The sequence below is a fragment of the Solenopsis invicta genome, chromosome 13, assembly GCF_016802725.1.
Source record: "Solenopsis invicta isolate M01_SB chromosome 13, UNIL_Sinv_3.0, whole genome shotgun sequence".
Taxonomy (NCBI): Eukaryota; Metazoa; Arthropoda; class Insecta; order Hymenoptera; family Formicidae; genus Solenopsis; species Solenopsis invicta.
The window spans coordinates 1,717,351-1,729,594 of record NC_052676.1 but is presented as its reverse complement, the minus strand read 5'-3'; the positions used below and the strand labels follow the sequence as shown (position 1 = coordinate 1,729,594).

General features: G+C 37.9%; 1 protein-coding gene across 3 annotated transcripts in view; it reads right to left on the bottom strand.

Annotated features, from left to right (window-relative positions):
• The window catches only part of LOC105208138 (serine-protein kinase ATM), a 15,700-nt gene extending 3,456 nt beyond the window's left edge, over positions 1-12,244 (bottom strand). For all 3 annotated transcript variants that reach the window (XR_005576168.1, XR_005576167.1, XM_039456749.1), the window contains exons 1-17: positions 11,998-12,244; positions 11,254-11,391; positions 10,742-11,147; positions 10,258-10,614; positions 9,141-9,516; positions 8,079-8,918; positions 7,727-7,916; positions 6,881-7,650; positions 6,392-6,690; positions 4,993-6,166; positions 4,644-4,854; positions 4,082-4,515; positions 3,275-3,862; positions 2,273-3,134; positions 1,223-1,999; positions 643-1,125; positions 23-306 (exon numbers count right to left, since the gene is read on the bottom strand). Coding sequence is in view for 1 of the 3 variants with exons in the window: in XM_039456749.1 (XP_039312683.1) it covers positions 23-306; positions 643-1,125; positions 1,223-1,999; positions 2,273-3,134; positions 3,275-3,862; positions 4,082-4,515; positions 4,644-4,854; positions 4,993-6,166; positions 6,392-6,690; positions 6,881-7,650; positions 7,727-7,916; positions 8,079-8,918; positions 9,141-9,516; positions 10,258-10,614; positions 10,742-11,147; positions 11,254-11,391; positions 11,998-12,084 (8,276 nt within the window). In the remaining 2 variants the exon portion in view is untranslated. The remainder of the gene's footprint in view (positions 1-22; positions 307-642; positions 1,126-1,222; positions 2,000-2,272; positions 3,135-3,274; positions 3,863-4,081; positions 4,516-4,643; positions 4,855-4,992; positions 6,167-6,391; positions 6,691-6,880; positions 7,651-7,726; positions 7,917-8,078; positions 8,919-9,140; positions 9,517-10,257; positions 10,615-10,741; positions 11,148-11,253; positions 11,392-11,997) is intronic.

The window sequence follows — 12,244 nt, the reverse complement described above, 5'->3', positions numbered from 1 at the left end:
ATAATTCACATGATAACTCCACCTAAATGGAATTGTCTCGGGAAGGGGCAGGACTTTGCCTTGCTCGAAAGCTACGCCAAAATCGATGTGCACCACCTCGGCGGTGCGCTCGTCGATGAGAATGTTACTCAGATGTCTGTCACCAAGGCCCAGAATGTAACCTGCAATAGACGTGGTAGCGACGCTACGCGTGTATGTAAGGGTCCTCTCTACCCAGGTCTCGGGTGATCGATATTTCTCCTCGAAGAAATGATGAAACGCTGGCTTCATATATTTGCAGCACTCGAGAAAGACCTTCAATTTCACCTGGATAAATTGAAAGACAATAGAATTTAAAAAGCTAAAAGTTTCGAAACAAAATCTCAAAATTAGCGTCTAAAAAAAATTTGTTTTTGATCTGTAGTTACAATAGAATTTAAATTTAAATACAATTGTTTTTACATTTTCTTTGAAGAAAAATGATTAATGTCACGATTGTTAAAAATCAAAACAATTTAATCTTTAAAAATATTAAATTTCCGAATGTTAAAAAAAAATTAATAAAAATGTTTACTAAAATATACTGTAATAAAATTTATGCCTCGACAATAGTTAGTAATCAGTGGATTGAAAATGATAGAAAGATATGTAGCTATTATTTACCTCGTTTGATTTTTGCTGGACGTTTCTCAATTTGTTTCTGGCCACTTCTGCAGTCAGGTCCCGCGGATAATACTTCCTGTGTAAGCCGGGCTCGTTCGAGTTACCTACAAGGGTCGCTGCGATGGGCACTGTGTTATCGCACCATTCTAGCACGCCCGACCTTTGTGTCAGCGGCACCACTTTGTACGTTCTGATACGTAAATTCCGCCGTTGCGTCTCCTTACATGTGCGCAACAGCGTGTTCATCACGGTGAATACCTGTTGCATCACCGCATCCTGCCGTAAGTCGTCCTTGCCCTTAACTAACTGTCGGCGCAGTACGCCATCAGTGCCAATGCAGATGATCTTCTTAGGTGCAGTTACGCCGCCAACAAACTCGCAAGAGTCCTGATATGAATTTATCCCAACTACGTTGTTGTAATTGTGCGACGGTCTCACAGGGAGACTCACGGTTGGTAGAAGAACGTTGTTCAGGTTCTTGATCTGCAAAATCAATTGATTAAACTCAAAATCAAATTTCGCATTGTAATCTATGAATATTTTTTCTGAAAAGATATCCAACTAACGTTGAAAAAGATACCTTTAATATTGGCTGATCCCGCGATATTGAGTAGCGTTTATTGGATTGGCATTTGCCTTTTGGTTGCCAATAGGCGAAACTCAGCAACGCCCGCGATAAGTTTTCCATTTCGTGAATAATTGTTTGCACAGAGGAATTGGTCAATCGGCTGAGGAGCTTCTTGGCACCTAGTACACGACGTTCTTCCCTCTTTCCGACCGTTGAAGGACCAGATTCGTATTCGTCATCACTGTGCAAGTTCTTTAGTGCCAGCACCACAGGTAGGGTGTGATATGGATGTTCTAGGGCACATCGTTCGAGGATCCGGAAGATACGTGCAAAAAAACTACGCTGCTGCCTGAAATCGTTGCTTATGTGAGCGGCCAACTGCGGCACTAGCGGCACAAACTTGTACGACGGCACGATGTCCAACTTGTTAAGCAGCTCATCTAGCTCTTCGTTCACTTCGTCATTGTTATCTAGCCAGAGTGCCACTAGTCGAAAAATAAGCAGGTTGTGCTCTTCGCTGCTGCATAGTGTCTTTAGATAGTACTTTAGAGCCTGCGCAAGATAGTTAAACTTCTCTTGCTCGATGTTCCTCAGCTCAGCTGCGTCGTTAGTTGATTGCTTCTGATCGATTATTACAGCCTTTTTGAAGTTTTGATCCCTCATCATCTGCGCGTGATCCACTTTATCCGTATTGCTACAAGCGTATTCTTTCAATGTCTCGTATGTCGGAGAAGTCATAAACGCGCTGATCTGTTGATATTGGGCATCGGCAAAGCGTGCCAGTGCAACCTGAATGAAAAACATAGAAAGTATATCAACATAAATAAAATTATTTTTTTATTGAGTAAATTTAATCAATTAAAGAAGAAAATACGTCAATCGAACAGATTAAAAAAAAATACGTCAACCAAACATAGATAGAAGAAAATACGTCAATCGGACACAGATTTAAAAAAATACGTCAACCGGTCATCTCTCTCTAGTTATAGTAACAATATAAGTCACTATTGTTGCAACTCCTTCAATTAATTACGTTCATTTTGCTTGTATTTATCGTTTTACCTGTGTATCCAGTAAATTTCTGATAACATCAGGTGTTTTTTCGTCGATAGCTTCGCTGATCTCAATAGACACTAAATAATACTTTTGTATTATTGCTTGAGGATTCTCTGACTTGGTTTCCGCCATCCAATCACCATAGACTCGCAGAGCCTTGGCTTTCAAACTTGGCTCCGGATTCTTCTTTTCTATTAGATTCCGTAATTGACAACGAGCTATTACTTGGTTACCATTCATCCACGCCAAGAGCGAATCCTGATAAAGCACTTGATTATTCAGATTCATGGGCAGATCTTGGTGCAATTGAAGAGTTCTCAACGCTCGGGTTGCTACCGAAAAATTGCCCTGACCTTCCGCGACCTTTGCCAAATCCAAACAAGTTGCAAAAAATGCCTCTTGTACGTTCGTATCCAGCCGCAGGGATTCACGAATACGGAACATGATAATGCGCTGCCACAGGATCGGTTCTACGTGGTCGAATTGACCGACCAAGCTAATCTCGTGCTCGTTCCAACGTCGCAAAATCTCCAGATACCTCTCTTCCGGTAAGTCAGCTGCCCAGCTTAGCTGCTCGATCTCGCGCAACAGCCGCAGCTGCGACAGCTTTTGATTGACGGTCTTGCTACTTTCTGGGCTAATCATTCGCAGCTTGTGGATCACGCTCATGCGACCGCATTCAATTGCTCGAATAATTCCCTGCCGATCGTTATCGTGGAAGCACTTCAGTGCGTGGTAATGGTGCACATTGAATGCATTTTCCAATGACTCCAGTCGTAGCTGCTGAGATTGAAAGTCGTTATAATTGGCAACGGTGGTATCGTTGACGGATAGATTCCATTTGCCAAGTCTCCAGGCGCATTCATAACTAGAGAGAGAAATTTCCAAGTGTTTACAATTTATAAAAAAAAAAATGTTTATACAATTTTGATATACAATTTATAAAATTTATAAAATCAATCAAATATTTCTTTCTATTTGTAAATTCTCATGAAATTTTATATTCACCTAAATTTCTCGTCCAGACTATCGCCTAGGAGTTGCCATTGAAGGAAATGCAGTCCCGAGTGATATAGCGCGTTTGCCATCTCTATCCTGGCGTTTGCCAATGGCGAGTGATTAGACAATTCGATATCCTGTGCTAGCATGACCTCGCCCCAGCGATTGATACGGGCGTAATATTGCACGCGAGAGTCATGATCAAGCACATGTGACGATCCAGCACCGGATTTTGCATCCGGGTCACTAATGTTCAAGTAGGTGTCCAACATGATATTTTGTAACATCCGACCAACTTCTGGTTGCTGTTCATAGATGTAATCGATCCTTGGATCGTTACTAAAGTCTGGATAGTCCCTCGAGATCAATCCGCAGGCAAGTTGCGTAAACAGCAGACATGTATAGTACGCGGAGCACTTGTGCGCCGCTCTGGCCAGGTAAACATAGTCAAGTCTTAGGATCACGCCATCCGGCAGCTGGACGCGAATATGATTCACCACATCCAACATGCGACGTACGATCTTCTGATCGCAGCTATCACCTCCTCTCGACATCGGTGATGCAGTAGTCTCCGCCTCATTGATCGCAAAGTGTTGCCTAGCAATTAATATGATTTGACAATCGGACTTCTTCAAATTTTGAAGAAATTTTAACCTCTTTTACATTAAAAAAAATTTTAATTTTCTCCAAAACAACATTGTCACTTGGATAAAAAAAACATCTATACTTCACTATTTACAAAAATATTCAGTTCCAAATAAACTCTCACAAGATTAAATATTCTGTTATTTAAGTTTTTATGATTCATAATAATACCTGAAGAATTGATTCATGCAATCACACATAGCATTGATAAAGCTGTCATCTGAGTGGATGACGAGGTAAACAATTCTGGGTAGAATCAGTTCGCAAAACTCAACGCTGAGTCGACAAACCGACAGGAAATTCTCCAAGTAAGAATCCGCAAAGCACTCGGCGACACTGCAGGTGACCTTGATAATCCATTCGGCGTAATTCTCGTTGTTCTGGACAGTCCATAGCACGTTTTCTGGATTCATGACAATGCGAAATCTAGCTGCATCCACATAGAATGTCGTCTGCTTGATGTTACAGCTGCGAATAAACGGTCGGATGTACTCGATCTTTAAAGGTGCGCACTCGAGGACGTTCGACAGATGTTCTGAATATTTTTCAACTATTTTTCGACCATCGGAAGTTGATAGCACTGCGTAAAGAGCATCGGCGCTTACCTTAAACGAATATATTACATCAGGATTTTTTCAAATATTTTGTTAATGAAAAATGTTATACTTAATTATGAAATTAAGAAAATACGTTAACAAAATGAGGTAATATGAAGTTTAATTGTAACAGAAACCTTGCGAAGTTCTACTGAGTTCTCCACGAGAAAACTCGTTAACATCACGACCGATCGGTAAGTCAGAGCCTCTATCGGGAAGTCTTCTTTCTGGACGAGACTTCCAGCAGGTCGCAGAGCCACTGTAGAATCCATCGGACCTAGTTCGCCAAGGCATTTGGTGGCTTCAATCGACACACGTGGATTAGGTGATTCTGTTAGCTTGATGAGTCTAAAAAGTGCATTTTTTAAAATGTACAATATCTCTTACACATGTAATAGAATAAAAAATATAGAAAGCTGGAGAGATATCAAAGAGAAAGAGATTAAATAATAATTATACTAATTTCAATATAAAATGCATACTTACTTAAATATTAGCCGATGCAAGATACCAGCACTGTCCTCAGGATACGGTCTCTCCAACTTTCGATGCAGTTCTCGTAATTCACTTTTTCTAGTCGACAGCTGCTGCGTGAAATTCGTGAGATCTTCTAATGTACACTCGGCATTTTCCTCGCTCATGGCATCGAGGAAACGCTCCAGTTCGTCTTCGAGGCACAAGACAGATCCATTTCTCGATCTGACGGCGTTGTGAGCTTCCCTTGCATTTCGGAAGATCTCGTGATTCGGAAACGAGCCAAGTTTTGCAATAGCCTCTCGCAGTACATCTGTTTGCTCCACCACAAGGAATTCGAGTAGACTCGCTGCAATTTCACTGACGCTATGCGTTTTCGATTGAGCCAGGCCGATCAGGTTTGCCACGACGAACCGAAGAATGTCCCGGACTTCCGTGGCTCTTGCAGGCAGTGCTTGTCTTAGGAACAGATTTAGGAATTTGCAACATGCCGCGATGAGTGTCTCGTCGTCATCGTTCCTGGTTAGATGCAGCAAGCTGTAGCATACATCCCGGATCAGAAACGCGGCCATGTCGTTGAAGATAGGACTCGCAAGATCGTGAGTTAATCGTGAGCAGAAGTACACGTACTGATGCAGTCGCTTGAGTTTATCCTCACGGGAGCGCGACAAGTGTATGGCACTCACGAGCTGCAACAGTGTTTTCTGTAGCGTCGCTGATTGTTTAATCAGCGTGCGCGTGTTTAGAAATTTAATTTCAAGATAATCAAAGCATAGATCCAGTACGGCTCGTGAGAAATGTGGCGGATCCACCGCTGGGAAGCTCGCGGACGAAATTGAGAGAACACGGTCAAAGTCGTTCTCATCATGTAGCCGCCGTATCAGTTGTATGAGAACGTCATGCAGGCGAGAACGGAATAACTGATCAAAATTACACACGTCACTAAACTCGTCCGTGTTGTTTCTAATTTTTTGCATTATCTCTATAGAATCGTTATCGGCTACAATGGCGCGCGATATCAACCACACAAAACAGGATGGAAAAACATCCTCGAAGATCTGTTTAAAGGCCACACCGGCATGATTTTCGCAGAAAGATATGGCTTCATCAATATCCGAAGTGCGCAGTAGAACTGGGACGACGTAGTTGATATTTTTTCTAAAGAATTCCTTGATAGTCTTGCATTCTGTTGACAATAATAAATTACATCAAAAACTGAAATAATTAAATAATAATTTATGTAATAAAATATTTTCTTTTTAATTTTATAAAATTGTGATAATAAACAATCCTTATTTACACTATTGACAGATTCTAAATATAGAAAAATTTCATGACACTAAACTAGTAAAACAATTTTTTTTGATTGCTATGAATCAATATTGTATCAAGTCACTTAATACGTTCCTACCCACAAGCATCCATGGAAAGCTCTGCAATGGACAATGCATGTCCTCGATCCAGGAGGTCAGCAGATAGTTCAAGTTGTCCTCAATGAGCGACACGTACGTTGACGTGTACTTTGCTGCTGCTAAGAGGACCTTCTGCACTATCTGCACATTTACCTCCTTCTCTGTTATCAGTCGCAATATCGCACATAGGGTGCGACCCTGAAGAACTCCACTGGCACATGCTACGGAAGCTAGCGCGATCAATGCAGTAACCGTCCGGGTTTCCCTTTCATCCTGTAGTTGACACTCCATCAGACTACTTCACAAAAATACAAACAAAAGTTACAAGTGATGATAACAGAAATATTATTATTTGTTATTTTAAACCATGTAAAAGTATTAAAAATTATCATAAAAAAATAAGTATTACAAATTTTTAGAAAAAAAATGTCTAATTTATATTTTATTAATATCTCTCAGAAATTAATATCTCTATATTATTTTAATACTTTTGCGAATTGGAATTCGATTGTTGGGCCGTCTCGTCGAGCAATTTGAACACAGTTTTCTCCACCTTGTCAAAGATCCGTTCCTTCCATTTATAAGCAATGTTTCTGAAAGATAGCAGTTCCTGTAGGCATCGCACTGCTTGTGAACGGAGTACAAAGAGTGCATCATCAATGTAATTGAGAATGCTGTTCAACATTGTTAGAACGTCGTCATCGTCGCCAAAGCGACTCCACGAAAAGTCCGGATCGATCCGTACAAAGCTGCATGCGCATTTCATGTAGCTCGTGTGCACGAGAACGCTATAATTTCGCTGATAAATGCGTTTATGGATTTGCCCGAGCGCGTAGATGATTTTTTTTGGCGAATCATCATGTTTGATTACGTATTCGAAGAAGTATGGCAGTAGATGCAATAACCGTCGCAACAATTCCTCGTCTTTGCAACCCTTCTCACATAATTCCATCAGACAATTTAACGGGTCTTTTGCGTATTCGTCCTGACTCTCGACATAGTTACGCGCAACGAATAACTCAAGGATTATCAATGACATTCTGGAATCCACGTAGCTAAAATCCTCGTTCACAAACTTCAATAAGTTACTCATTATCTTCCCTTGCACCGAGGATATGTAGTCAATGTCCGTGTCGATGTGCAAAGCGCAGATGGATGATAGGGTTTCCACGATCTGCAGACGAATCACGCCTTCGCGCGGGCGTGATTTCGGGTCTGACGTCTCTAAACTCGTGTTGTAGGAACGCCTGTGTCTTCCCTGAGAAGATGGAATGTTAGAGTCGCTCATTAAAATCAATTTCCTCATTATACAAAAATCTCTTAATTCCCTTTACCTGATAAGTGTTAGGATCCTCATAATAAATATAATTGTCATCATAGTTCATCAGTAAAATTAGAGTTTTTATCATGCCTACTGTAAATGACGAAACTATTATTTTAGCAATTTCCATATCGTAGATTGCTCCATAGAGCATTTTCAATGCTCTGATTACACTCAGCATATACACATGCTTGTTCTTGCACCTGCAAGGAAAAAAATATTATAAAAATATTAAACACATTTGTAAGAATTTATATCTGAAAATAAGTGAAGAACAAAGGTTAAAGTGTAGTATAATATCTGCAGTGTAGAGAAAATAAAGAATTTTTTTCGCTGTATTACAACTCGTATGCAACTTTATGTACTTGTCCCAATCTTTTGTTGTCAGAATTTCGAAGCTGCGTTTCAGCTGCTTTTTTATCACATCTTCCATCAGCGAGCAGTAGCTGGCGGTATCTTCCGTTGCAAGAATGCCTTGCAGTTTCAAAGTGGATAGCAATCTCGCCACGAACGCGAGCTTCATCAGTAGATAGATTTCAAATGTATTTTTGTATTCGTCGTTAGAGCCTTCTTCTTGAATAACATCGTGCATCTGTTTTCTCAAGAAGTTGAATACCTCCTGCACGCAGGAGACGGGACTTCTAGTGTCGAGCATCACTTCAGAATCCCGTACGACGTGCTCATCCTTTGAACTCACCGATAGCTCCACCTTGAACGTCAAGAACGCGTGACAAAGTTGCGGGAGGTCTGTCGAGAAAATATCTTGATGTGGCACAAAAGTCTTTAGGTGCGCTTTTTCATGACTTTGCGAGGATTTCTGTTCCATTTGAATATTTTGTCTGTTACGGGAGCTTAAAACCAGATTCACTGACAATGTGCAAATGTCCTCGACAGTCTCGATAGATAATCGCGTAGACAGCTTCTGCCATGGTATGTTCAATAGCCATTCCAAAAGGCGTGTCCTATCACAAATTGGAGCTGTCATCATTGAGGGTGACGGATCTAGCACCGACGTGGATGCATCCACCGGCAGGGAAATACGCTCGCACAGTTGTCGCAGCGTCTGCACACTATATAGCGACCAGCGGATCGCTTTGGTCAGATACAATCTGAGAAGGGCATTAGCATTCAATATCCTATTATATCTTATGAAACAGCGGATTAACAAATGGCCCGATTCCTCATTTTGATTTGCTCCCAGAGATCTGTAAAGATAATTTTATTAAAAATGTTACATTATGGCTAGTTGTAAAATATAATAATGCAAATTTGAAAATGTTATGTTTAAAAACAAATATTTATAGACATATATATACCATTATCTTAAAATTTTAGAACACTTTTAGAGAGTAAAATTAAATTTTTTTTAAACTAATTATTCTAAAATAAAATTTTTAAATAAAAATAAAAATTGAATTAACACATACCTAAGCAGCATGTCCCAGATCTTGCTCCAGTGAATTGCAGCATCCTGTATTTCCTCTCCATTAGACATCTCGTTCTCCATGAGTACAATAGCTATATTGTACAAATTGTTCATGATACTTTCGTCTCGAGACATAGCGAGTTCCGTTAAACGTTGTAACAAAGGCGCGAGATCTTGCGATCTCAAACACTGGGGATATTTTCTAAGTGTTTCTGTCAGAATTTTTACTAATGGCCATGTTTCTTCAGGACTGCTTTCCATTACTAGATCGACAATACTTTCAATTCTGTTCATTGTTCGTCTGCGTTTGGGTTGAGAATGAGAGCCATTGAGAGAAAAAGTAAAATTTGCCAAGTTAGCTATTATCTGTTTTATGACTGCAAAAATAAATAAAATGTTTATTAAATTAATAACTTATTTGTTTACAACTGAATCGTCATACAACTCGTTATACACTTCTTTTACATGTACATAATGAAAAACATTAAGGCAGTAACAAGATTATGTTAATGATTAATAATCATGAAACTTTATGTGATTAAATTTATTAATTATTCAAAATTTCAGGTTTGGCTAAATTAATATATTTTTTTAAATAAATTAAGTTAAATTAAAAATTAATTTTAAAAAACATTATTTATAAGGTACCTGAGCTTAATAAGGTTGACTTAATAAATTTCATTTTTTTTTTAACTATTAATAGAATCTATTATTGAAGCAAACAAAGTAAGAATAAAATCTTTATTTCAGTCATAAAAAATAAATAAAATCTTCCTTGTAGAATATTTGTAGATAAAAAAAAATGCTGGGCTTGAGACTCAGGTATCTTATTAAATTAGAATGTCATTATTTATATTTAATTGGAATAAATTGTTAATTAATATTTATATTCTAAAAATAAGACTTAAAAAATATATTACTTGTAGAAATACATTTCATTGTATTCTTTATAAAGAATATATTACATAATGGTATTTAAATTAAAAGAATTTTTAAATTTATAAAATAATGCTGTTAAAAAAATAAAATTTATATAATCAATAAAATAATCAATAAATGGATAATCGATTTTTAACATGATAGGTGTTACTGATTATATTTGTGTTGAAAAATGATACCTTCACTGGCAAACTGGATGAAACTGTGCCACTGTACATCCAATTTGCAGTTTTCCTGGATAAGCTGAAACATGCTACATAGCAAGTTCTGCCACTTGTCCCAATCAAATGCATAAGCGCCATCATCATGCTTAGAGATACCCTCCGGATGATGAATTTGTAAGAAGATCAATAGCAGCCTATACTTTTCCTCAGAGCTATTTAAAGGTAAGATATCCATCGATATATTCTCACTAAATTTGCAGAGCGCGATTCTAGATTCTGTCATGATTTGTCTGCATACGCTGCTGCTCAGTTTGTAGAAAGACTCTATCAGTTGTTCATTGTTCACTTTGTTTACATCTTCAAAAATGTTTTCTAAAATTATATTTTACATTAGTTCTAAACAATATAGAATTTATCAATATAAAATATAATTTCGTACATATAAATTTACATGTAAATATAATCGCAGGATAACTTAGAATATTAAATTTCAGCATACCCAGAAACAACAGTAAACTCTTCACATGAGAAAGTAAATTTGTATGCAAGAAAGAATAATCAACAATCATCTGCAATGCATCTAGCACAATATGACTTTCAAGGTGTGTTTTTTTGTAGAGTTTGGTGCAAGCAATCAGCAGATCCCTCCATTGATCTGCTGTGATAGTGCTGTGATTTATACTCTTGGGCAGTACGTACTTCACCAATATTCCCAGATATATATCCTGATAATGTATATAAACCTTAGAATCCAATATCTGCAATATCATGGCAACTATGTAACTGCTTTTCAGAAATGCAGCTGATGTCTCAATGGCTCGACGAATTGTATCAATCACCAGACTGCCAAAAGATTTTCTATCATTATTTTTGGCATTTGTCTCTTTACTGGGCTTTTCTGCTTCCTTTTTCATTCAAACAAAATATCAAAAAATGAATTAAATTATAAACAATCCAAAAAAATATTAAGAAAAATATTCTGTAGATATTTGGTACTATGATTTTTCTTACATCGATAACCAGCTTGTGTGCTACGTCTATAAGATAGAGCCAATTGGCCTTTCCTGGAACCTTTTCCTTTGTATTTTGGCATATCTCACTGACAACATCGTCATTTTGATACAAATCTGACAGTTCAGATCTGCATCTCTGAAAGATGCAACTTTTATTCAGAAATAATAGATACAAAAGAATACAGGAATGATATACAAGGTATTACATAGGAAATTGTCAGAATATGTTTGTAACTAGATTTCTCAACTAATTTTTGGCCAACATTAGAAAAAATTTGATAAGTTGTAAAAGCTCAATTGCTTAAACATCTATCAAAATCAAATTTATTTTAAACAGCAAATTAAGCACTGTGAGTTAACTCTGCTTTACTCGCACAGGATGTCTAGGATATTCCAATCTTATAAATTCACTACAATGTGCCTTGCAATTTTGCATTTATTTTTATCTAAAAGTTGTATAGAATAGTATCAATCTTCATTTAATTGTAAATCATAAAAAAAATGAAAATTGACGTGTAGATCTGGGGTATCAGAAATAACAACTTTATGCGAGTTTCACGTAAAAAAAAAACCCGCAAGTAAAACAGGGTTAAGGATGCTTGCAAACGTGACTGTATCTGTTTTATATCAATCTTTAAATTGAGGTGTTAAATTCTTCGAGACGTTTAATTTTCCGAGTAAGCACAGAGCAAATCTGATTGCGAACTAAATAATAACGATTAATAACGGCGACAGTAGTTACCCTCTTATCAGTCACTTTCGAGCTATCGGCTAGCTTCACAATGTCACATATTCGTTCCGATATTCGCGACATACTCGCAACTATCATGATAATCTGGTGATCGTCAAAGCATTGGTTATAAAAGGTTTTAAAAAAGTATCCCGTTGGATCTCGACAATATTTCGCAAAATGTCGAACACACGAATACGTTTGATCATCCCGCGAAACACCGCGAAAAACTACCGCGCTACCAGCATATCATTCGCCA